Source organism: Hyperolius riggenbachi, chromosome 4 (genome assembly GCF_040937935.1).
Source record: "Hyperolius riggenbachi isolate aHypRig1 chromosome 4, aHypRig1.pri, whole genome shotgun sequence".
NCBI lineage: Eukaryota > Metazoa > Chordata > Amphibia > Anura > Hyperoliidae > Hyperolius > Hyperolius riggenbachi.
The window spans coordinates 302,476,520-302,501,414 of record NC_090649.1 but is presented as its reverse complement, the minus strand read 5'-3'; the positions used below and the strand labels follow the sequence as shown (position 1 = coordinate 302,501,414).

Genomic DNA, 24,895 nt, shown 5'->3' with positions numbered 1-24,895 from the left:
AATCTAATGTCAGTACAAATATAGCTGCTCTGTGATGGCCTGAGAGGTTGTCTAAGAGAATATTGGGAGCAACAACACCATGAAGGCCAAAGAGCACACCAGAAAGGTCAGGGATAAACTCAAAAAGATGGAGGCCAGCACCATGCAAGACAATTTGTCTATAATATTTATAATACTACAACAATTAGAATGTGATAAGGGGGAAAAAACTTAATTATATCAGGAAAAGAAAAAAGATATCCCCATAAACAGCACCAGACTAATAGTATTCAAAAATATATAAATCTTTATTGTTTTCCAAAAGCCATCAGTTATAAAAACACCTAAAAAGGTCACCACATGTGACCACCGGGGTCTCTCGATCCCAAAGAATAATTAATGTGATAATACAATAACACCTGGCATCTGAACAATTAAGGAATAAGACATGCGTAGTCACCTCTTAAAATTATATTATTATGAAAGCATAAATTATAAAGGTACACAACCACAAAACAATTTAAAATTGCATGTAAATATTTTGATTCCCAATAAAGTATGTGCACAATCACTCAAAAATTAATAAAGTGCATCATGAACATCCATCATAAATAACAATTCAATGAGGGTAATGAAGGTTACCCATAATAAGAAGTAGTGCCAAGTGCCAAGTCAAGGAAAAGAAAAATGTGGGACTTACGCAAGAGGTGAAAAAGAATTGGTTGTCCAAGTGCCAGGAGGGAAGGAGAGGCGCCTCTCCTTCCCTCCTGGCACTTGGACAACCAATTCTTTTTCACTTCCACTTCTCACGTGTACACCACTTTGTATTGGTCTTTCACGTGGAATTCCAATAAAATTGATTTATGTTTGTGTCAGTAATGTGACAAAATATGTATATGTTGGGGGGGGCCCCCAGGTTTATTTTGCCCTGGGGCCCCATTGTTGCTTAAACCGGCCCTGTTACCACCACTCATTGCACCTGTCATTGCAGTCCGTGTGTGTATGACAGGCAGTAATCCCAATCACTGCACCTGTTCACTGTTCAGTGCACCTACCTACCTATACCTACGTGAGCGCATCACCCCAGGGCTCAGCAGTGTGGAAATTTTTGTGTGTCTGCCTCAGATGAGACCAATGCCATCTGTACTCTCTGCCACCAGAAACTGAGCTGTGGAAAGACCAAGACCCATGTAGGGAAAACTTCCTTACAAAGGCACATGATGACAAAGCACAAACTGCAATGGGATGACCACCTGAGAAAAAGCAGCACACAAAAGCAAAGCCACACACCGCAGTGGAAGATATCAGGCTGCAATTTTTTCTCAAAAAAGGCGGTTACCTAAACTGTATCGTGATGTTGAAAGGCAAGTGGTGACATCTCTGGCACACAGCGTTGGGTCAAGGGTCCATCTGACCACGGATGCCTGGCCTGCAAAGCATGATCAGGCCTGCCCTAAGACTAAGTCAGTCCCCACACACAGCATCTCTGCCTGCACACTGTGTGACTGCATGCCCCAAGACTAAGTCGGTCCCCACACAGCATCTCTGCCTGCAGGCCGCTTGACTGCCTTCTCCGCCACCACCAACAGAGTCCACCAGGACTCCAGGCAGATTCCTGAATTTTTAAGGCAGCTGCTAGCAGCTTTTTTTCTGGTGGCACTGCAGCGGCAACAACAAAACAAAAGGCATGTACATGTGTCAATTCCCTTTCATGATCATTACCTTGCCGCGGTGAAGGGGCTTGCGTATCACAATGAAGCAATGACTGCTGGCTATATGAGTGTCTGGGGAGGGGGGCACACCCAAGGTCTTTGCTTCATTGTGGACAGACCTAATTCGATCAGCTGGACAGTCACTGTTGTGTCATTGAGCTGCCTCAGCCCTGCGACCATATGGGCTTGAAAACCGCCATGGCCTGCACTCTGCCCATGGTGCGCACCAGTCCAGCACAGCCGTCACAACACAAACAGTTGTTTGCGGGACGTTACACAGTGAGTTTGGTCTGTCAGTGTAAAGCAGTACTCTAATTACACTCCCTGATTGATGTATACACATGCAAGATATTTTAAAGAAAACCTGAACTGAAAATTAAAAGTCAAAATAAACATACACAAGTCATACTTACCTCCCATGTAGTCTACTCCTCAATCTCTTTTTCCTGTCCCGAGTCCTGTTTGTCCACTGTGATCAAGGGAATTCTCCGTCCTCCATTTTGAAAATGGCCATTACCCCATAACAGCTTCCTGGTCAACACACTGTTAAACTGTAACATCGCCCACTTGAGCCATAGGGAAACATAGACATTACTTGGCACATCAGTTTTTCTCTCAGCTATAACTGACAGCAACTGATAAATAACTGACAGCAACTGATATATTAAATGTTGTCAGAACTGGAAGGGATCATTGTCAGACGAAAATGGTGCGCTTCTGAAAGGAACTGATGGCAAGGTAACTATATAATGTTCATTTGAAGTTACCGCATGTGTTTATTTTAAATAATTTTACTCAGTACAGGTTCCCTTTAAAGCACTTTAGGCCTCCAATTTAGCATGCAATGTGATTTCTGCCCTTAAAATGCTGCTTTGCGTCAAATCCAGATTTTTCCCCGGGACTTTTGGCGTCTATCCCACTCCCCCATGCAAAAACTCAGATGTTAGACCCCTTGAAACATCTTTTCCATCACTTTTGGGGCCAGCATAAATTTTTCTAGTTTTCAAAGTTCGCCTCCCCATTGAAGTCTATTGCGGTTTGCGAAAGTTCGTAAGTTCGCAAACATTTGCGGAGGTTCGCAAATGCGGTTTGCGAACCTAAAATCGGAGGTTCGGGCCATCACTACATTCTTTCTGTACTTTAAGGTATTTGAAACACAATGTTTCTGTTTATTTTCTATTGTCATACGGTTTCCCATCTGGTTTAGCTCTTATGTCTGTATTAATGTGCCAAAAACTTTATTTATAACAGAACCACACTAAAAAACAGTACAAAGTATAAGACGTAAATATGAAAAAAAAAAATCTTATTCAACTCTTTTTGGTTAAAGTAAACATCCTCACACTGAGGTTGATTCACAAACTTAACTCATAAATTATCTTTCTTTACCTATTCTCTATAAAATATTTTTCGGCACTTTGTAAAAATAAAATTCTCCTAGGTGATATTTTCACAACTTTTCAATACATCGCCTTTCAAGCCTCAAGCAAGCAAGAAAATGCTCAGAATAATTTTGACATTACTTTTTCATCTTCTTTTTGGTCCTTTTTCAATTGCAGAGTGCTGAAAAGTTATGAAAAATGATCTCCTAGGAGAAAATTTAGGAGAGAAGGTGAATTGAACAACGGCCAATGGCCAACCCTCGGACATTGCCACTATGTGAGTTTGGCTACAGTGCTTCCAAGCTCACAAGCAATCTAACCACTGCTCCTACTGGTTCATCTGATCTGCTACAGTGTAGCCAAACTAACTACTGTTCCATGAGCCACCACCACCACTGTGTGAGTTTGGCTACAATGCAGCCAAACACATAACTATTGTGGGCACTTGGTTATATGATAGCCAAGAATCTGTGCCCAAACTAGACAACCACACCCCCACCGTGCATAATTTGTATTGCGTTGTATTGCGTTCTATAGTGTTGCCAAAGTGGGCCTGTCTCCCTTCATGCCCAAAATCTCTGCTTCCAGGTGAAAATAGTTATGGCAAAATTTATCAGGCGGTTTGTGAAATAACTACATTGTGTGATCTATCAAAGTGTTCTATACTATTAACCTCGTAATTTTTTCTTATAGGTTGAACCACTGATTCAGAAAGGTCATGAGAGTCTAGTACATCATATACTGCTGTATGAGTGTACAAGAAATGCAGGTGACACTGTTCTCGAATACGGGCATGAATGCTACCATCCCAATATGCCTGATGTATTTCATACATGTGAAACAGTGTTGTATGCTTGGGCAATAGGAGGGGAGGTAAGTACTTAATAAGCTATATGTTCTGGTCATGGACTGACTACAAACTCACCTTTATTATTCTAAAACTGACTGTTGCAGGGATTCACATATCCACCACATGTTGGCTTGTCACTTGGAACAAGTGAAGACCCGATGTATGTACTTATGGAAATCCACTATGATAATCCATCCCACCAAGAAGGTAAGAGAAATCATCACTTATATGAAACAGCTTTTCATACCAGCACCTCAGGCAAGGTTTAATTCACATATATATAATAATGGCGCCCAGGGGCGGCCCTAGACTTTTTGCCGCCTGAGGCAAATTTAGAAGAAAATTGATGCCCCCCCCCCGCGGGGGGCCGCTGAGCCGGAGGGGTAGCGGGCAGGACGGGGGTATTGGGCCTGGCGGTGGGGAGGACTCACCTTTTCCGCGTTCCAGCGTGCGCTTCACTGCATCGCCGCCCACTGTGTTGTAAGTGGACGGCGATGCAGGAAGTGACGTCAGTGGAGCACACGCTGGAACGCGGATAAGGTGAGTCCTCCCCACCCGTGCCTCTTACTATTGGGCATCGGCTGCTTCCTATGTACAGCTGGAGGGGAGCGCAGATCAGGGGACCCAGGCGAGGGAGGGGGGGTCCGACCCCCCTCCCTACCGCTAGGCCCAATACCCCCGTCCTGCCCGCTACCCCTCCGGCTCGACGACCGCACCTCCCCCCGCACCCACGGACGGGTGGGTGCCACCCCTAGAAGTTTGCCGCCTGAGGCAAACGTTTCACCCCGCCTCATGAGCGGGCCGGCCCTGATGGCGCATACAAAAAAGTAAGCCAGATATTGCTGCTAGTAGAATAACAGTAAAATTACCGATATTCTACTACTAAGTTCTGAAAGTAAAGGATCGGTAATCTTTACTGATATTTTACTATGACCTAACCCTACTCTTTTACAGAAACCTCCCTCTGCCGATGCCTAACCCTCAACCCTCCCATTACCGATACCTAACCATTAACCCCCCCACCTAGTGGTGCCTAGCCCTTAACCATTTACCTCCCATGGTGCCTAATACTTACTCCTGAACGGTATTACAGGAAATGTGGGCGCACAGTAGCTTCCACTGTGTGATTTCATATTGAGACTTCCTATTGGCGTTATATGAATTTCCCTATGTTTTTCATATTGAGACTTACAACATATGATTTTCCTATTGAGACTTCCTATTACTGTTAAATATTGTGCACCCTTATTATATACTGTGGGCACTGCAAAAGCTGCTAATAACATTGTGCTCTATGCGGCGCCCTTTTTAACTGCTTGCCGTATGAGCCTTTTTAACTGCTTCGAGGTTTATATTTACATCATTATAACTTTAACCGATTAACGACTGCCTAACGCCGATAGGTGTCGTAAGTGGTATTACATGGAAACGGCCGCTCGTACGAGCGGCCTTTCCATGTCAGTTCACGGAGGGTGTCTCAGTGAACAGACTGCGAGCCACCGATCGCGGCTCGCACGCGAAATGTAAACACGCGGGGAAGAAATCCCCGCTGTATACATCATACTGCGCTGCTCTGATTGGCCCGTAGAACGCCGGCATCTGATAGGCTGAAGCCTATCCTAGACGGCGCAGGACGGATATCCGTCCTGCGCAGCCCATAGCCTGCGGGAGAGGCAGGTAAGGGCAGAGAGGGCGGAAATCGCTGTGGAGGGGGGCTTTGAGGAGCGCCCGCTAAGCAGAAATAGCTGACGGCGATCAGACAGGGGGGACATCCCCCTAGTGGGGAAAAAAGGGGCGAAGTCTGGTCGCCCCGGCTCAATCCTGATCGTAGGAAATAGAAAGTGGTTTTCTAACAATATCAAGAAGTACCAAAATATAAATGAGAGATCACTGTAAAATATTTTTTATTGTAACACAGTATTTTGCTTGCACAAATGATGAGAGGGAGTCAGGCACTCCATCATTACAAAATGTCCAGAATACAGTACAAGCTAACATTTAGAGCTGTGAGATTACTCGGTAGTGATGCGCAAACAGTGGCGTAGCAATAGGGGTTGCAGAGGTAGCGACCGCATCGGGGCCCTTGGGTCAGAGGGGCACCGAGGGGCACTCCCTCAAGCACAATATTGGTTCTCTATTGGCCCTGTGCTGGTAATAATCACTTCTATAGATGCTTTAAATAGTAGTTATTAAAAAACTGTTTCCCATCTCCTACTTGCACCTCTGACACTGTGGAAATCCTTGGCAGGTTTTGGTGCGCCATATCAATTGTTATGTATAGAGTGCTTGGGGGGCCCCAGGTAAACTTGCACCAGGCCCATAGCTCCTTAGCTATGCCACTGTGAGCAAATATAGCCTATTTTCATATTTTCGCACAGATAGCACATTTGGGGAAAATGTTTGGGCATGAGAAAGCTAATTTTTGCCAAATGCATTGAATTTATGGGCATGAGAAAGTTTTCACACAGAATATGCATGCGTTCAAAAACACATTTTCCCCAAATACATTAAAGTCAATGAGCATGTGAGAACCCCTACTCTGAACAGTTTTCACGATCACAAAATCATTCAAAAATCCATTATATTTTCACAAAAATGTCAAGCCAGCCAAAAAATTTGCAAATTTCGATGCAAAACTGATTTAACTACTTTAGGACCACGTTGATTGAAATTTACGCCCTGTTTTGGTGGTTACCTGGCTGGCATGGCGTATTTTTCATTCAGCTGCCGCTGCGAACATCTACCTATTCTGTCACTCCCAGCCGATCTCGCTGCCTGTCTCTATGACGGCAAAGCCATGTGAGCCAGTCAGAAGTAGATTTTATTGGCTCCTGGCCGTGTCTATCAATGTAAGCCGCTCCCATAGGCTTACATGGATAGACATGGTCAGGACCCAATGAAAGCAGCTACTGACCAGCTCACATGACTCTGCCGTCATAGAGATGGCAGAGTGGAGGTCAGGAGGATCCCGGCGTGCGGCGGTGATGGCGGTTGCGGCGAGTATCCGCGGCGATTTGTTGGTATTCCGTTGGTATTGTACCAGCGGTCTCTGGTCATTAAGGGGGCAGAGACCGCTGGTACTTAAAGTGACTCCGTAACAAAAATTACAACGTTTTTTCTACCATCCTACAAGTTCCTAAACCTATTCTAATGTGATCTGGCTTACTGCAGCTCTTTCTACTATAACCATCTCTGTAATAAATCAATGTATCTTTCCCCTGTCAGACTTGTCGGCCTGTGTCTGGAAGGCTGCCAAGTTCTTCAGTGTTGAACTGTTCCTCTATGCACACTCCAGTGTGTGTTTTATTTACATAAGCCAGCAGCTTCTCTGCTATCTTATGAGTGATAGAAGAGAGCTGGATAAAAATCCTCCTCTGGAGGCTGTGAAAGGAGCTGGTCTGTCACATACTGAGGAATTAACGACATAGGCAGAGCTGTCTGCAGGAAGCCTGTAATGTTCAGTGCATGAGAGAAGCTGGGGACAGAAGGTAAACACACACAAGTGATCTCTTGAGATTCAGAAGTAAGGCTGTATACAGCCTGCTTGTGTATGGATGTATTTTCTATGTGCGGACATGCTGTACATCAACCTACTTCCTGTTTTGGTGGCCATTTTGTTTGTTTATAAACAAACTTTTTAAAACAGTTTTTGACTACTTTTAATGCGGCGGGGAGCGGTGAAATTGTGACAGAGGGTAATAGGAGATGTCCCCTAACGCACTGGTATGTTTACTTTTGTGCGATTTTAGCAATACAGATTCTCTTTAAGTAGAGATGGCCCAAATGGTTCGCCGGCGAACGGTTCCCGGTGAACTTTGGTGGTTTGCGTTCGCGGAGAACCACAAACTTTTCCGGAAGTTCAATTCGCCCCGATAGTGCATCATGAGGGCCAACTTTACCCTCTACATCACAGTCAGCAGGCACATTGTAGCCAATCAGGCTACACTCCCTCCTGGAGCCCCACCCCCCTTATAAAAGGCAGGCAGCGTCAGGCATTGGACTCACTCGTGTGCCTACAGTAATTAGAGAAGGGAGAGCTGCTGTTCGGAGACCTATAGGGAAAGCTTAGTTAGGCTCTTGTAGGTTTCTTAGCTTGCTCCTGGCTGATTCTTATTGCTAAAAAAAAGCACCCCTCAACAGCTCTTTTGAGAGCTAATCTTGTTCTTGTGATCTATTTTTTTTTTTTAAGAAGCTTTCCAGAGGCGCCAATAGAATAAAAGTCACTTAAACGAGCTTAAAACCGATGGGGCAGTGGTGGGCCTATCCCATCCATGCAGACAAAGCAAACAAAGGAAGGACTGTGGCATCAACAGTCAAACAACAATTTTATTTATACTCCACAGTAAAAATAGGCCTATTTTTACTGTGGAGTATAAATAAAATTGTTGTTTGACTGTTGATGCCACAGTCCTTCCTTTGTTTGCTTTGTCTGCATGGATGGGATAGGCCCACCACTGCCCCATCGGTTTTAAGCTCGTTTAAGTGACTTTTATTCTATTGGCGCCTCTGGAAAGCTTCTACATATTGCTAAGTCCACCCTTGGTGGAGGGTTGTACCCATCTTCTTCCCATCTACAGAGAGCGACTTTTAATCCTGAGTGGGGTCAGGTTAATCTCCCCACCTGCCTTCACAGTGGTTGCCTAATGGTAACCCTGGTTTGTGAGTATTAAATTGTTATATTACTCATTATTAATTATCTTCTATACAATATCACACTATTGGGCTCTTGGTGTCCCTCCTCCCTTTATTTTTTTTTGTGGCCCACTTGCAATATATACAGCCCTGTCAGTCAGTCGCAGCTGGCCTTTGGCCCCTTGGTGTTATAATTATTACTACTGTGCCAGGTGCACATTGTAATACCCATCACTGCATATACCTACCTGTTGTACACAGTGCACCCACCTACCTACGTGAGCGCACGTACTGTCACTGTGCCTGTCCGGTACCTGTCTGTGTGTGACAGGTGCACATTGTAATACCCATCACTGCATATACCTACCTGTTGTTCACTTCAGTGCACTCACCTACCTACATGAGCGCACGCAGTGTCACTGTGCCTGTCCGGTAGCTGTCTGTGTGTGACAGGTGCACATTGTAATACCCATCACTGCATATACCAACCTGTTGTTCACAGTGCACCCAACTACCTACGTGAGCGCACGCAGTGTTGCTGTGCCTGTCCGGTACCTGTCTGTGTGTGACAGGTGCACATTGTAATATCCATCACTGCATATACCTACCTGTTGTTCACTTCAGTGTACTCACCTACCTACGTGAGCGCACGCAGTGTCCCTGTGCCTGTCCGGTACTTGTCTGTGTGTGACAGATGCACATTATAATACCCATCACTGCATATACCTACAGTACCTGTTACAGTGCACCCACCTACCTACGTGAGCGCACGCAGTGTGATATTCAATACCACCAGTCACTGTACCTGTTCACAGTACGTGTGTGTGACAGCTGCACATTTAATACCCATCACTGCATATACCTACCTGTTGTTCAGTGCACCCACCTACCTACTTGAGTGCACGCAGTGTGATATACCACTCTGTGCATACCTGTTAACTGCACCTGTGTGACTGCACATTGTATTAGTCAAGTCAGTGCACACCTTTCACTTCATCCCCCCGATATGGACAAAACGGAAAAAACAGGTAGAGGTAGAGGCAGACCCAGAGGAAGGCCACCCGGCAGGTCTGTGCGAGGTCATGCTGATGTGAGTTCGTGCGGCCCTGGACCAAAGTACAGTGCTCAAAAGAACATCAACTCCCAAGATTGTCAGGACGTGGTTGACTATTTAACACAGAACACCTCATCTTCCGCACCCACCAGCCCTACTACAAGCACCACATCCACTGCATTTGACAGTTCACAGGAGTTATTTGGTGGGGAAATCATTGATGCACAGCCATTATTGTTACAACTAGATAAAGGCACTAAGCAAGTTACACCACCTCATATGTCTGAGTTAGGCGACATTATGGACTTGCAATTGCGTTCACACTTTGGTTTTCGCTGTTGTATGTCGACCGTCGCCGGGCAGCGACTAGATTGGTAGACATACATACATTCTGTCTCTGTGCTCTCTCCCTCGAGAAAAACTATCCTGCACCGTATTGCCCCATTACGTACAATCCTTGTCTGGCATTTGTGGCTGTGCAGAGGATCTGTTCCTCTGCACTCCACAGCTCCATCTGCCGGTTGGAATTCCTCTCTACGGGTGCATCCGCACCTTAGCTGGGTTCTCTTATCCAAACGTTTGTGGAGGATTTCCGTGGTGTCGGCGCACAGGTTGTGCGCTGACCACGGAGATAATTCCACAATCGTTACAGGCACATGCAGAAAAGGCACAAACGCAATGGGAAGAGCACCAGAGGAAAAGCAGCACACAAAAGAAAAGCCACCCTCCTTCTCCTCTTCTTCCTTCAGGTGCAGCATCTTCAGCCACTTTCTCCCTTGCACCTTCACAGCCACCCTCCTCCACTCCGCCTCTGACCTTGAGTGGTTCCTGCACCTCTGCCCACAGCAGCCAGATGTCTGTGAAGGAAATCTTTGAGCGGAAGAAGCCAATTTCTGCCAGTTACCCCCTTGCCCAGCATCTGACAGTTGGCTTGGCGGAACTGTTAGCTCGCCAGCTGTTACCATACCAGCTGGTGGACTCTGAAGCCTTCCGTAAATTTGTGGCCATTGGGACACCACAGCAGTGGAAGATACCAGGCCGCAATTATTTCTCAAAAAAGGCGATACCCAAATTGTACTGTGAAGTTGAGAGGCAAGTGGTGTCATCTCTTGCACACAGCGTTGGGTCAAGGGTCCACCTGACCACAGATGCCTGGTTTGCCAAGCACGGTCAGGGCAGGTACATTACTTATACAGCCCATTGGGTCAACCTGGTGACCGATGGCAAGCAGGGAGTACGTGGCTGTGCAGCAGACCAACTTGTGACACCTCCACGGCTTGCAGGCAGGCCTCCTGCCACCTCCTCTCCTCAATGCTACATTCTCTTCGCTGTCATCATCCTCCTCCTCCTTGGCTGAGTGGCAGTTCAACCCTTTCGGTGCTGCGATCTCCTTTCCAGCTCCCCAGGGCATATGCTGCATGCCAGGTACGACGGTGTCACACCATCTTAGACATGTCTTGTCTCAAAGCGGAGAGTCACACTGGAGCAGCCCTCCTGGCTGCTCTTAACAAACAGGTGGATCAGTGGCTGACCCCGCACCAGCGGAGATCAGCAACGTGGTGTATGACAACGACAGCAATCTCATTTCCGCTTTGAGTTTGGGAAAGCTGACACTTGTACCCTGCATGGCACATGTGCTGAATCTAGTTATTCAAAGATTTGTGTCAAAGTACCCAGGCTTAGAGGAAATCCTGAAGCAGGCCAGGAAGTTGTGTGGGCATTTCAGGCGGTCTTACACGGTCATGGCACGCTTTGCCGATATTCAGCGGAGAAACAAGTTGCTGGTTAGATGCCTGATTTGCGATAGCCCGATTCGCTGGAATTCGATCCTCCTTATTTTCCCCTCACCTGTTAGAACAGGAGAAAGCCGTCACCCAGTACCTCTACAACTACAGTAGAAGGACACAGTCTGGGGAGATGGGGATGTTCTGGCCCAACAACTGAACACTCATGCAAAATGCATGCAGGCTCATGCGGCCGTTTGAGGAGGTGACCAACCTGGTGAGTCACAGTGAAGGCACCATCAGTGACTTGATCCCGAACGCTTACTCCCTGGAGCGTGCCGTGCGTAGAGTGGTGGATCAAGCTGTGGAGGAGCGTGAACAGAAACAGTTACAGGAGGAAGCGTTGTGGGATTAATTCTCATCAGAACCAGATGTTTCCTCAACACCTGCGGCAGCACAGAGGGGGAGGAGGAGGAGGAGGAAGAGTCGTGTGGGGAAGAGGAGTCAGACTCGGATGATGAGGAAGGTGTTTCTTTGGAGGAGGAGGAGGCGGCAGAAGAACAACCGCAGCAGGTGTCGCAGGGGGCTTGTGCTGCTCAACGTTCCCATGGTATTGTTTGTGGCTGGGGGGAGAAGAAAGGACTTACCTGACGTCACTGAGGAAGAGCAAAAGGAGATGAATTGTACGTCTGGATCCACCTTTGTGCAGATGGCCTCTTTCATGCTGTCCAGCCTGTTGAGGGACCCTCATATAAAAAAACTCAAGGGGAATGAGCTGTACTGGGTGGCCACACTACTAGACCCTTGGTATAGGCACAAAGTGGCGGAGATGTTTCCAAATCACCAGAAGGCAGAAAGGATTCAGCACTTGCAGAACACGCTGGCAACTATGCTTTACAATGCGTTTAAAGGTGATGTCACAGCACAACACAATAAAGGTACCACTGCCAGTAATCCTTCTCCTATGTCCACGCAGGCAAGGACAGGACCAGGGTTGCTTGAATGTACCAAAATTTGATTCGGGTACATTCGAATTCGGGCCCGCGGAAAATTCGGATTTGGATTCGGATGTGATCGCCGAATTCGGTTCGGATTCTAATTCGGTTTGGGTTGCATAAAAAAATTCTGGAAAAAATTTGTGTACGCGAATTCGGATGGGTTTTTTTTCTTTGTTAAAGGGAAACTTTTTTTTCCAGCATTTCTTGTTTATTCATTGTCACCGTCTTCTTTTTTTTTTCTCTCCATCTTTTTCTTCACCATCTTGTTTTTCTGTTTTACCCTCTTTTTGTTTCTCTTCATCAATCATTCATTACTATCATCTTCATCACCTTCTTCTTCACTGGCATCTGGTTCTTTAAGTTCTTCTTCTTCTTCACTGGGTTCATCTTCAATTACGTTGGTACCATGGCTGAAAATAAACAGCAAAGAGCAGGAGGAGGTTCCGGACAGCAGTTGTGCAGCCCACATTGTGCCCAATGCACAATTGGGACAGCACAGTTTTCAACCCAGACACCTCAAAAAAAAATTTTATACAACAGTATAGCTATTGTAGTGGCGTAATAGCTAGTGGTGGCGCATGGCAGCAGCGCATAATTCTGTGGACCCTGGCGGTGGGAACACAGACAAGTAGGAGGATAAACTCAGCAGGAGGAGAAGTGGCGAATGGCAGCAGGCAATGTATTCTGTGGAACCTGGCGGTGGGAGCACAGACAGCAGGATAACTACAGCAGCAGGAAGAGGAGTGACGCGTGGCAGCAGCAGGCATGCATTGTGTGGTGAACAGCAGGAGGATGAAAATCAGCGCTTCGTAATATGTTGGCGCTGTATAAATACAATAAATAAATAAATACCCAAATAAATAAATTCATAAATAAATCAGTAAATTCATAAATATATAAATACATCAGCAACAGCAGCAGGAAGAGGAGTGATGTGTGGCAGCAGCAGGCATGTCACGGGCCATGGTAGCTAGCGTTACTACCACAGCAAGTGAAGAAACACCAGGCCAAATTATCAGGACCCCGGGAATGAAGGTTTATGTTGTCAAAGAATGATTCCCATTCACCTCATGTCCTCCTCTCGCCGACAGTAGGTGCCAGGAACGTACCTTCAATCCAGGCCTGGTTTATCTTCAAAAATGTCAGTCTGTCTACTCCCTCTGTGGACAGACGAGAGCGCTCCTCGGTGACCACGCCACCGGCCGCACTGAAGCACCTCTCGGACAGCACCCTGGAAGGGGGGCAAGACAGGACTTCCAGGGCGTACTGCGCCAGCTCACTCCAGATGTGCAACCGCTCCACCCAGTACTCCATGGGGTCCACGCTGCCGGTGTCAAGCCCACTGAAGGACCCCATGTACTCAGCCACCATCTGGGTTATGCGCTGGCTGTGGCTTTCAGAGGAGGTGGCTGCAGCATGCACCTCCTCTCTCGGCTGCTCTACCGTCATGTAGAGCACCTGCGTCAATGACAGCAGGTCTCCTGGGCGCCTGACGCTGCTGCTGCTGGCCGCAGGCACCGGCTGCTGTACTGGCTGGACAGGGACAGAGGGGGTGGAAGCCTGGGGGAAGGCTTCCTCCAGTCGCCGAACAAGGAGCTGCTGCAACTCGCTTGTGCGCTGCTCACGTCCTGTAGCAGGCAGAAACTGAGCCCACTTCCCCCTCAGCCGTGGATCCAGGATCATGCTGATGCAGGCGTCCTCCCTCGCTTGCATCTGCTTCACCCTGGGGTCTGTGCGCAGGCAACGCAGCAAGTGCGCTGCCATGGGGAACAGGGTGGTCCGTGACACAGAGACATCAGGGTCAGCGTCCTCCTCTGGCTCCTGAGCCTCTTCCTCCTCTCTCCACCCTCGCAACACTGCTGCTCCGCTCCGCTGTTCCCCCTCAGCAGCGACGTCCAGCACCTCTAACTCCTCCTCATGCTCCTCCAGGGATTCAAATTCCTGCACAGCAGTGGACTGTGCAGGCGGCTTCTGTTCCAGCTGCTTCCGGGCCTCCTCCCCCAAATCCACCAAATCACCAAGTGCCCTGTCCAGCAGACAAACAAAGAGCACCCGCTGGAAGAGGGATGCCCGCTCCTGGCTCACCAGGTTGGTTCCCTGCAGGAAGGGAGCCAACACCAAGCAGACCTGCTGCATCTGCCCCCACTGTGCGTTGGTGAGGAGCTGGAGTTTGGGGTTGCCTTCCAGAGTGACCTCCACGATGTACTGGTTGACTGCCCTCCTCTGCTCAACCAGCCGCTTCAACATCGCCAGGGTGGAGTTCCAGCGAGTCGGCACATCGATGACAAGGCGGTGTGGTGGCAGGCCCTTGCGCTGCTGGAACTCTGCCAGCTTTGATGCAGCAGCAGCTGAGCGGCAGAAAGTGCGCACAATTTTCCGCCCCGCTTCCAACAGCTCCTCCCTCCCCTGGTAGGTGCGCAGGAACTTCTGCACCACCAGGTTCAGGACGTGGGCCAAGCAGGGGATGTGGGATAAGTGTCCCCTGCTGATGGCAGCCAGCAGGTTGGCGGCATTGTCGGACACCACCAATCCGACTCCAAGGTCTCTGGGGGTCAGTCATGTCTTCTCCTGCTCCCTCAGGTAGCGGAGCACGTTGACTGATGTCAGACTGTTCTTGCCCAGACTGACCATCTCCAGCAGCGCTTGGCAGTGGCGGACCTTCACGCTTCTGTTGCATTGTCGCTTGGCGGCGGGACCTGCTGCTTCTCCCCTGACCCCACGTGGTGGCACCACATAGTGGGCGACTGGTGCCGCTGCTGCTGCTGCTGATGCGCCCGAGGGTGGACCTGCTGCTTCCTCGCTCGGGCTTTCCACCAGGCTGACCCAGTGTGCCGTAAAGGACAGATAGCGTTCTGTCCCAAAACGGCTGCTTCATGAATCCATGGTTATGTGGATCCGTGCACTCACAGCGTGATCGAGTGCGCGGCCCACGTTCGCCATGGCAAACCGGTGCAGTGCTGGGATCGCCGTGCGGGAGAAGTAGTGGTGGCTGGGGACTTGCCACTCCGGGATCCCAAAATGCAGCAGTGCTCTCATGTCACTCCCCTCCTGCACGAAGGAATATGGCAGGAGCTGGGAGCACATGGCCCGGGCAAGCAACCTGTTCAGCACCCGGATGCGCCTGTGAGCAGGAGGCAACACCTTGGTCACACCAGGAAAGGACTCGCTGAGCAGGGTCTGGCGGCGTTTGCCTGCACGGGAGGATGAGGAGGCCACTGTGGAGGGAGCTGATGAGGCCACTGTGGAGGGAGCTGATAAGGCAACTGAGGACTGGCTGCCCGGGGGGGGGAGGAGTGAGTTGCTGCTGCTGTGCTCCTGCTGCTGCTGCTGCTGCTGTGTGGGATGCTGCTGCTGCTGCTGCTGAAATCTGTGCAGTGGCTCTCTGGCTCTGACCACTGCCTGCGCCACTTTGCATCAGCTTCTCATACTCACAAAAGTCCTCAAAATGCCTGGTCTGTAAGTGGTCAGCTTGAGGGTATCGCGACCTCTGCTGAGACTGACCTTGCAACTGTTGGAAATTGCACAGGTCGGGTCCTCTGTGCACTTAGTGAAGAACCGCCAGACTGGGGACTTCAACCTGCCCTTTGAGCTTGAGGGCTGGGGTTTTTTGGTGCCCTTGGAGGCTTGTGCCTTTTTTTGTTTGGTTGGAGGTTTGCTGCGGGTGGTGGTAGCGGCTGAAGCAGCAGGCTGTGGCTCCTGCCTTCCACGCCCTGTGCTTGCTGCTGCCATGCCTCTGCACCAGAGACACCTCCTCCTCCGATGACGAGCTACCTTCAAGCAAGTGTGCTGGTGGTACTGGTGATGGCACATAGGGAGGATCCAGCACGTCATCATCATCCTCAAATATGTCCTCTGAGCCCGCCTCAACCACATCCAGTAGCCCAAAATCCCCTGCATCACGCCCCTCCTCATCAGCGCCAACAATAAACTGCTCCACCTCCAACTCCTCCTCCTCCTCCTTGCATGATGATGTCCCCATTATCTCCTGCTCAAAATTCTCCACAACATCCCTGTACACGGCTGCAGTCACTGGGGTGAAGACTGAGCTCAGTGAGGGCAGGCTGGTCAATGGGGTCACCGTGACCTCAAGCGGTGGTGGAGGCCTGCTGCGGACCGGAGTGCTGGTGGTGGTGGCACTGGTCTTGCTGGTGCTTGGGGCCTGGCTGGAAACGGTGGCTTCCTGCTTCGCCATCATTTCCACCACAGCCTGCGCTTGACTCTCCAGAATGGGCCGGGAGCGACGACCCGTCTCAAAGATGGACGCAACGCGCTGCTGTTGCACCTCTGCTCCCTCCTCCACAACTCTGCGGTCAGTGGCTGGCGGCGGACCAGTCACAGACCTGCTGCTGCTGCTGCTGGCAGTGGCTGCTGCAATGGCACTGCCTCTCCTGGTGGTGCCTCGTCCTCTACCTCTGCCAGTCATTATGCACTTATATACGTATACAGTAAAAAAAAACAAATGTGTAGAAAACGGCGGGAAAGGGTGTAAACTTTAATAAAGTGTGGTGGTGGTGGTGACTGACTGGTGGTAAGTGTCAACAAAAAATGTTTTTTCTTTAAGTAGTAGTAGAAGTAGTAGTAGTAGTAGTAGTAGTAGTAGTAGTAGTAGTAGTAGTAGTAGTAGTAGTAGTAGTAGTAGTAGTAGTAGTAGTAGTAGTAGTAGTAGTAGTAGTAGTACTACTACTAACAGTGAGTCTCTACAGTACTAACTCGTGTGACAACAAGGGATGCTGGCCTGCGAATGTAACAATTTACTACAGAAAGGTAATAAATCACACAGTAAATAATGAAAAAAAATTAAATGAAGGGGTGGGTGGTGGTAGTAGTGGAAGACTACCACCTACCTATTAGTAGTAGTACGCGCAGGTAGTAACTATTAAACGCCTGCTGTACTAAACAGTAAACAATATAACTAACTGCCAGACAGTGGGTGACCAATTACAGTCGGTCGGTCACACACGGTCAGATGCAATCAATAGGGTGGGCCGGCAAATGACAGTCACACAGCAGGTGACAACAAGGGATGCTGGCCTGTACACAGTCAATCAGTAACTAACTAGTATTAACTAACAGTACTGAAGCTATAAACTAACAGACTACAGCAAACAGCAGCAGTACAATTTAACTAAACTACTATAGTACACAACTAACTAGAATCCCTAACCTACCTAAGCTAGTAGTAGGCTAAGGCTGCCCTAGGCTAGCAGGCCTAGCCTGCACACAGACTAACACTAGCCTAGCACAGTATACAGTACACACTAGCTGACTACAAACAATCAAATTACTATCTATCTATATAACAGTACAATGAATGTGTTTAGGAGGTGTTTAGGAAGCTAGGATTAGCACAGAATACACTTGATCAGACACGCAGCACAGCACTGGAGATGCTCTCAGTACCAGCTCAGTCACACAAGTGCGTAGCTCCGCAAAATGGCCGCCGCCTTATATAGAGGAGGGGAGGGCCAGGCTCCCCTCCTCTGATTGGTTGCTACCGTTGCCTGGGACTCGGCAGGAGGAATTCTGATTGGCCTGCGTCACTCCCGAATCCCGAAGCCAAACCCAACGCATCATCCGGCCGAATTCAAATGCGCACATTCAGCCTCCTTCGGCTTCGGCTTCGACTTCGGGAATGCTGAAATTTACCCGAATAATTCTGGTAAATTCGCATTCAGGAGTCCTGGAGAGCAACCCTGGACAGGACACTCCAGCGATCTCATGGTGATGTCGGACATGCGGACATTCTTTAGTCCAACGCCTCGCCTTAGCCCTTCCAGATCCACCCTTCACCAATGCTTGGACCGGCAGGTAGCCGACTACCTGGGTTTAAGTGTGGATGTAGACACTGTGAGCAGCGATGAACCCTTGGACTACTGGGTGCGCATGCTTGACCTGTGGCCAGAGCTGTCCCAATTTGCCATACAACTTCTGTCTTGCCCTGCCTCAAGTGTCCTGTCAGAAAGGACCTTCAGCGCAGCTGGAGGCATTGTCACTGAGAAGAGAAGTCGCCTAAGTCACAAAAGTGTTCAGTACCTCACCTTTATCAAAATGAATGAGGCATGGATCCCGGAGGGCTACTGCCCGCCCGAAGACTAAGTCAGTCCCCACACACAACATCTCTGCCTGCACACCGTGTGACTGCCTGCCCTAAGACTAAGTCCATATGGGCTGGAAAGCCGCCATCACCTGCACCCTCGTCATGGTGCGCACCAGTCCAGAAGGGTGTCACTACACAAACATCTGTTTGCAGTCACTGCATACCTTTCACTGCATCTTTGACTGCACATTGTATTATACCTAGCAGTCAGTGCATACCTTTCACTTGTATGGATGGCAGACTTGCCCTCCATTAAAGATTCTCATTAAAGGATTTAAAGTTGATTAATCTCATATTGTCATACTCATGCTCCCGCAGTTCGGTGTTGGCCTCCGTCTCGTTTGGTACACGCGCGCGTCACTCGCCTCAGCTTGAAACCTGTGGTAGGGGGCGTGTGCGCGCTTGCGTCACGGCAGACGCGACTCTGCGTACGCATGCGCGGAGTGTTGCGTCCGTATGGGCACATGCGTGGCGTACATACGTACGAGCCAATCACCGTCCTGCCTGTATAAAAGGCCAGTCTCTTCAGCAGTCAGGTGCTGTTCGTTCTGACAGCTAGTGTGGTTCCTGTGTTCCCTGCTGCGACCTTATCTGGTTATCTTGCTAAGACTCCTGTTGTGACCCGGCCTGTCTGACTACTACGATTCTCTCCGCTGATCTGACCCCTGCTTGTGACCCTGACTACTCTTGCCTGCCGCCTGCCTCGACCCAAGCCTGGATACGGATTACTCTTGCCTGCCGTCTGCCTCGACCCAAGCCTGGATACGGATTACTCTTGCCTGCCGCCTGCCTCGACTCTAGCCTGGATACGGATTACTGTCAGTTGTTCTCGGCTTCCACTCTAACTTCCAGTATACTATCTGTGGTCTCCTGCATCCACCAAAACCTCCACATCGAGGTGTCCCCTACCTCAGCACCATCTGGGACTCTTGCCTTCCACTACTTGGTGTGGCCTGTTCTCTGACTCACTGTTAGGGTCCTTCCTTGAGTGTAACCTGGTGAACAATAGGCCGCTGAAAGTCCATTGTCCCTTGCGGGGCGCTCTGGTGAACACCCGTGGGCACTTAGATTCTACACTCTTGGGGGATCCTCACCTCAGTGGGAAGGTCAACAGGTTCTCGCCCTAACAGATACGAACAACCTTTACAATGGACGCCTCTGGAGGTCCTGACACCGGACTATCTCCTATAGAACAACTCTGTCAGCAGATTTCGGAATTACGGATCTCGGTGCAACAAGTTCAGCAAGGTTATCATCAGCTTCAGGGACAAATTGGTAACTTAGCTCCTGCTCCAGCCGCTCAAGTCTTGGTCCCTCCGGTATCTGCTCCAGATCCTGCTCCTCAGCCTAAGATTCCCCTTCCGGATCGATTTTCCGGAGATCGTGGCAAATTCCGGGTGTTTAAGGGAGCATATCTTCTTTACTTCTCGCTGCAGAACAGAACATATTAAGGTGGGAACTGTGATATCCCTTCTTCAAGGAGAGCCGCTGGCATGGGCTCTTCAGCTTAGAGAACAAGACGATCCTGCCCTTGTTTCAGTAGAGGAATTTTTCAAAGCCTTAGCCGAACTTCACGATGACCCTGGTTGCGTGGCATCGGCTGAAGCGGCACTATGTGCTCTCCAACAAGGAAAGCGGCCTGTTAAGAACTACATTTCAGATTTCCGCCGATGGAGCAATGAGACACAATGGAATGAGGCAGCCTTAAAATTCCAATTTCGGCTAGGTCTTAGCGATCAATTGAAGGACGAATTGGCCCGAGTAGGAATTCCAGACTCTCTGAAGGATCTTATTCAATTAGCCATTTCTATTGACCGAAGATTCCGGGAAAGACGTCAGGAGCGGTCTGGAGGTCCCCGTTCTGCTTGGGGGTCTTCTTATCCGCTTCCTCTCCTGACACCTTCAGTCTCAGTTCCGGCAAGTTCTTCTGATGATGTGGTAGAACCCATGCAGATTGGGTTAGCCAGAGCCTCTTTATCTGCTGAAGAACGTCAGCGTCGCATCTCAGCTAATCTATGTCTTTACTGTGGAGCGGCTGGACACTTTCGTCAGGCCTGTCCTGTAAGGCTTTCAAGTAAGGATAACGATGCTGTATGTGAGATTTCTAGTAATATCCAGATGGGTTCATCTGCTCATGTATCCTTGTTCATCTCTTTGCAGGGTCCAAGAGGAATGAAAGTAGTTAAGGCCATCATCGATTCAGGGGCATGTTCATGTTTTATCGACATCTCACTGGCTCAACAACTTGAACTACCTCTCCGTAATAAAACCCGGGCCTTTCCCGTTTTACTGGCAAATGAATCTTCAATTAGTACCGGATCTGTTACTCAAGAAACATTACCTCTCCTTACTGTTACCCAATCTGGACATCAGGAATATCTCAGCTTGGATTTACTTCCCTCTCCTTTGTTTCCTGTTATTCTTGGAATGCCTTGGCTCCAGGCGCACAACCCTCAAATTGATTGGTCTGCGGGGGAGGTTTCATTCCCTTCTGGTTACTGTGCTCGTTACTGCCTCCCAGAGATTGGCCATGTTCTTTGTTTAAATGAAGCTACCAAGAATCTTGTTCCTTCCATTTACCATGACTTCCTGGATGTATTTGATGAGAAGGGGGCAGATACTCTTCCTCCACACAGAATCTACGACTGTCCGATTGATCTGCTTCCCGGGGCTGAGATTCCCTTTGGTCGTACATATCCATTATCTGAACCTGAAACCAAGGCTTTAAAGGCGTATATTGATGAAAATGTACTAAAAGGATTCATCAGGCCTTCCAAATCTCCAGCAGGCGCAGGCATATTTTTTGTGGAAAAGAAGGATGGATCACTTCGGCCTTGTGTGGATTACAGAGAATTAAATAAAATCACAGTCAAAAATCGGTACCCTTTACCCCTCATCCCTGATCTTTTCCAGAAATTGAGAGATGCTAAGATTTTCACTAAAATGGATCTTCGAGGGGCATACAATCTAGTGCGAATTCGAGAGGGGGATGAATGGAAGACAGCTTTTCGTTCCAAATTCGGCCACTATGAGTACAGTGTCATGCCTTTTGGACTGTGTAATGCCCCAGCAACTTTTCAACACCTAGTCAATGATATTTTCAGGGATTTCCTTGAAGATTTTATGATTTTCTATTTGGATGACATCTTGATCTATTCTAACACTCTGGAGGAACATCGAGTACAAGTTCGAAAGGTTCTGGGTCGTTTAAGAGTACATGGATTATACGCCAAGCCAGAGAAATGCGAGTTTGACAAGAAGCAAATTCAATTTTTAGGTCTCCATATCTCTCCGGATGGAATATCCATGGATCCACAAAAAGTTGCAGCAATATTAGACGGGCCAGCCCCTGTGGACAAGAAAGGAGTTCAGCGATTCATAGGATTTGCTAATTTCTATCGCAAATTCATTAAGGGATTTTCCTCTGTGGTTGCTCTCATTACTCGCCTCACTAAAGCTTATCAGTCCTTCCTGTGGACATCGGAAGCTCAAACCACATTCGATCATCTAAAAAAATTGTTTACTTCGGCCCCTATCCTTCGTCATGCTGATCCCAGTCAACCATTTGTGTTAGAAGTTGATGCCTCTGAAAATGCCGCTGGAGCAGTTCTGTCTCAACATTTTGGGCCCAAATCTCTGTTGCACCCCGTAGCCTTCTTTTCAAGGAAACTTAACCCTGCTGAAAAGAATTATGATATCGGAGACAGGGTATTGTTGGCTATTAAACTTGCTCTGGAGGAATGGCGATATCTACTGGAGGGAGCACAACATCTTGTTCTTATTTTTACAGACCATCGTAACCTTGAGTATCTGCGAACAGCAAAACGTCTCCGCCCTCGTCAAGCTCGGTGGGCTTTGTTTTTCTCAAGATTCAATTTTCATTTGACGTACCGGCCTGGGTCCAAAAATGTTAAATCAGATGCACTATCAAGGATGTTTCCTGGGGATGAGTCTTCTCAAGTTCCGGATACTATTCTCTCACCTAATCATTTCTTGATGATACAACCAGACATTATCTCGCAGATTAAACAAGTCGCTGTGTCCCTTCCTCTGGATCAGTTTCCAGGGATGTATTTACAAGAAGGCCTACCTGTGCTAGAGGACAAGATCTTCGTCCCTCAGGAACTCAGGGTCAAGGTCTTTCAGTCATGTCATGATCATCTGTTGGTAGGCCATGGAGGTGGATCCAAGACCCTTGAATTACTTAAAAGAAACTTCTACTGGCCAGAGATGAGGAAGGAGTGTGTGAAGTATGTTAACTCATGATCTATATGTGCAAGGGCTAAGAGTCTGAGGTTGAAGCCTTGGGGGCTGTTGTCTCCGCTCCCCATTCCCTCTCGCCCTTGGGATATGATTACTGTGGATTTTATTGTTGAATTGCCATTATCCTCTGGGAATACTTGTATCATCGTGGTGGTGGATAGGCTTACTAAGATGGCCCACTTTATTTCATTGAAGAAGATTCCATCGGCGGCTGTTACTGCAGAGACCTTTATTAGAGAAATAGTTAGGCTCCATGGACTACCTTCTGACATTGTTTCTGTTCGGGATCACAATTTACTTCTAAGTTCTGGTAGGAGTTGTGTAAGAAGTTAAAGATTGGTTCCTCCCTATCCTCAGGTTTCCATCCACAGTCTAACGGGCAAACGGAGAGAACCAACCAGACTTTGGAGCAATATTTAAGATGTTTCTCTTCTGCAGCACAGGATGAGTGGTCCTCTTTGCTAATTGAATAGAAAAGGTTTGCACACCTGTTTCATACATGAACAATCTTCTCTAAGTGGTCCTCTTTGCTACCCTTAGTGGAGTTCGCATATAACAATTCTGTCCATTCCTCCACAAGTCAATCTCCCTTCTTTGCTAATTACGGATTTCATCCGACAACATTTCCCAATATTAAGACAGTAAGTTCCTTTCCGATGGTCCAAGAAAGACTTACCTGGTTGTTACAAAACTTTAAAAATCTTCAAGAGAATCTTTCAAAAACACAGGCAAGGGCTAAGTTTCAGTCTGACAAGAGAAGAAGGAACAGTCCTGTCTTCAGGCCGGGAGATAAAGTGTGGTTATCTACAACTAACCTGAAACTCCGTTGTCCTTCCAGAAAACTTAGACCAAAGTTTATTGGCCCTTATACGATTTCTAAACAGATTAATGATGTTGCTTTTAAACTGGATCTACCTGATTCCTTACGTATACACCCAGTGTTCCATGTGTCATGCTTGAAGTCAGTGGTACAGGATCCTTTTCAGGGCAGAGCACTGGAACCTCCCCAACCGATCTTGGTCAATGGCAGTGAGGAATTTGAAGTTGAGAGGATTCTGGATAGCAGGAGACGGGGAAGGATGGTGCAGTACTTGGTCAAGTGGCTGGGATTTGGTCCTGAGGAGAAATAATGGGAATCTGCACGTAATATTCATGCCCCTCGACTGGTCAGTTCCTTTCACAAAAAATTTCCTGAAAAACCCAAGCCTGAGGGCACTCATAGATTGCCCTTAAGGGGGGGCAATGTCATACTCACGCTCCCGCAGTTCGGTGTTGGCCTCCGTCTCGTTTGGTACACGCGGCGCGCGTCACTCGCCGAAGCTTGAAACCTGTGGTAGGGGGCGTGTGCGCGCTTGCGTCACGGCGGACGCGACTCTGCGTACGCATGCGCGGAGTGTTGCGTCCGTATGGGCGCATGCGTGGCATACATACTTACGAGCCAATCAGCCGTCCTGCCTGTATAAAAGGCCAGTCTCTCCAGCAGTCAGTGTGTCAGTGTGAAGCAGTGCTCTAATTACACTCCCTTATTGATGTATACACATGCAAGATGTTTTAAAGCACTTTAGGCCTGCAATTTAGCATTCAATGTGATTTTTGCCCTTAAAACGCTGCTTTGCGTCAAATCCAGATTTTTCCCCGGGACTTTTGGCGTCTATCCCACTCATCCATGCAAAAATTCAGCTGTTAGACCCCTTGAAACATCTTTGCCATAACTTTTCTGGCCAGCATAAGTGTTTCTGAGATTTCAAAGTTCACGTCCCCATTGAAGTCTATTGCGGTTCGCGAAAGTTTGCACAAACCAAACTTTTGCGGAAGTCCGCGTTTGCAGTTCGCGAACCAAAAATCGGAGGTTCAGGCCATCTCTATACTTAAGTGGTTAAAGTATACTAGAGGTTAAATACAAAGACAGATAATTACCTAGGTTCAGGGAGGCCTCTGGATAGTCAAATAAACAATAAAGCCAGGTTCAAGTAAAGGAAAGTAATCTTAAAATTCTCTGCTTAGCTCTCACGGGAGAAGGACCTTGGGGTATATAACAACACTGAATAGCAAACACAAATTGTTAGTAAATTGAAACATGTGCCTCCTTCTTAGGGCAAATTGTCATGCTAAGAGAATATTTTGCTCATCATATTTAATTGGGGAAGGTGGTCAGGATGAAAGAATGACACAATAAAGAGTTACATTTGGTGTTTGGAAGAGAG

At 48.1% G+C, this 24,895-nt stretch overlaps 1 protein-coding gene across 1 annotated transcript in view; it reads left to right on the top strand.

Moving 5' to 3' along the window:
• The window catches only part of MOXD1 (monooxygenase DBH like 1), a 126,921-nt gene that overhangs the window by 71,777 nt on the left and 30,249 nt on the right, over positions 1-24,895 (top strand). Inside the window, exons 5-6 of the mRNA XM_068279484.1 lie at positions 3,767-3,946; positions 4,028-4,130. Coding sequence (XP_068135585.1) covers positions 3,767-3,946; positions 4,028-4,130 — 283 coding nt within the window. The remainder of the gene's footprint in view (positions 1-3,766; positions 3,947-4,027; positions 4,131-24,895) is intronic.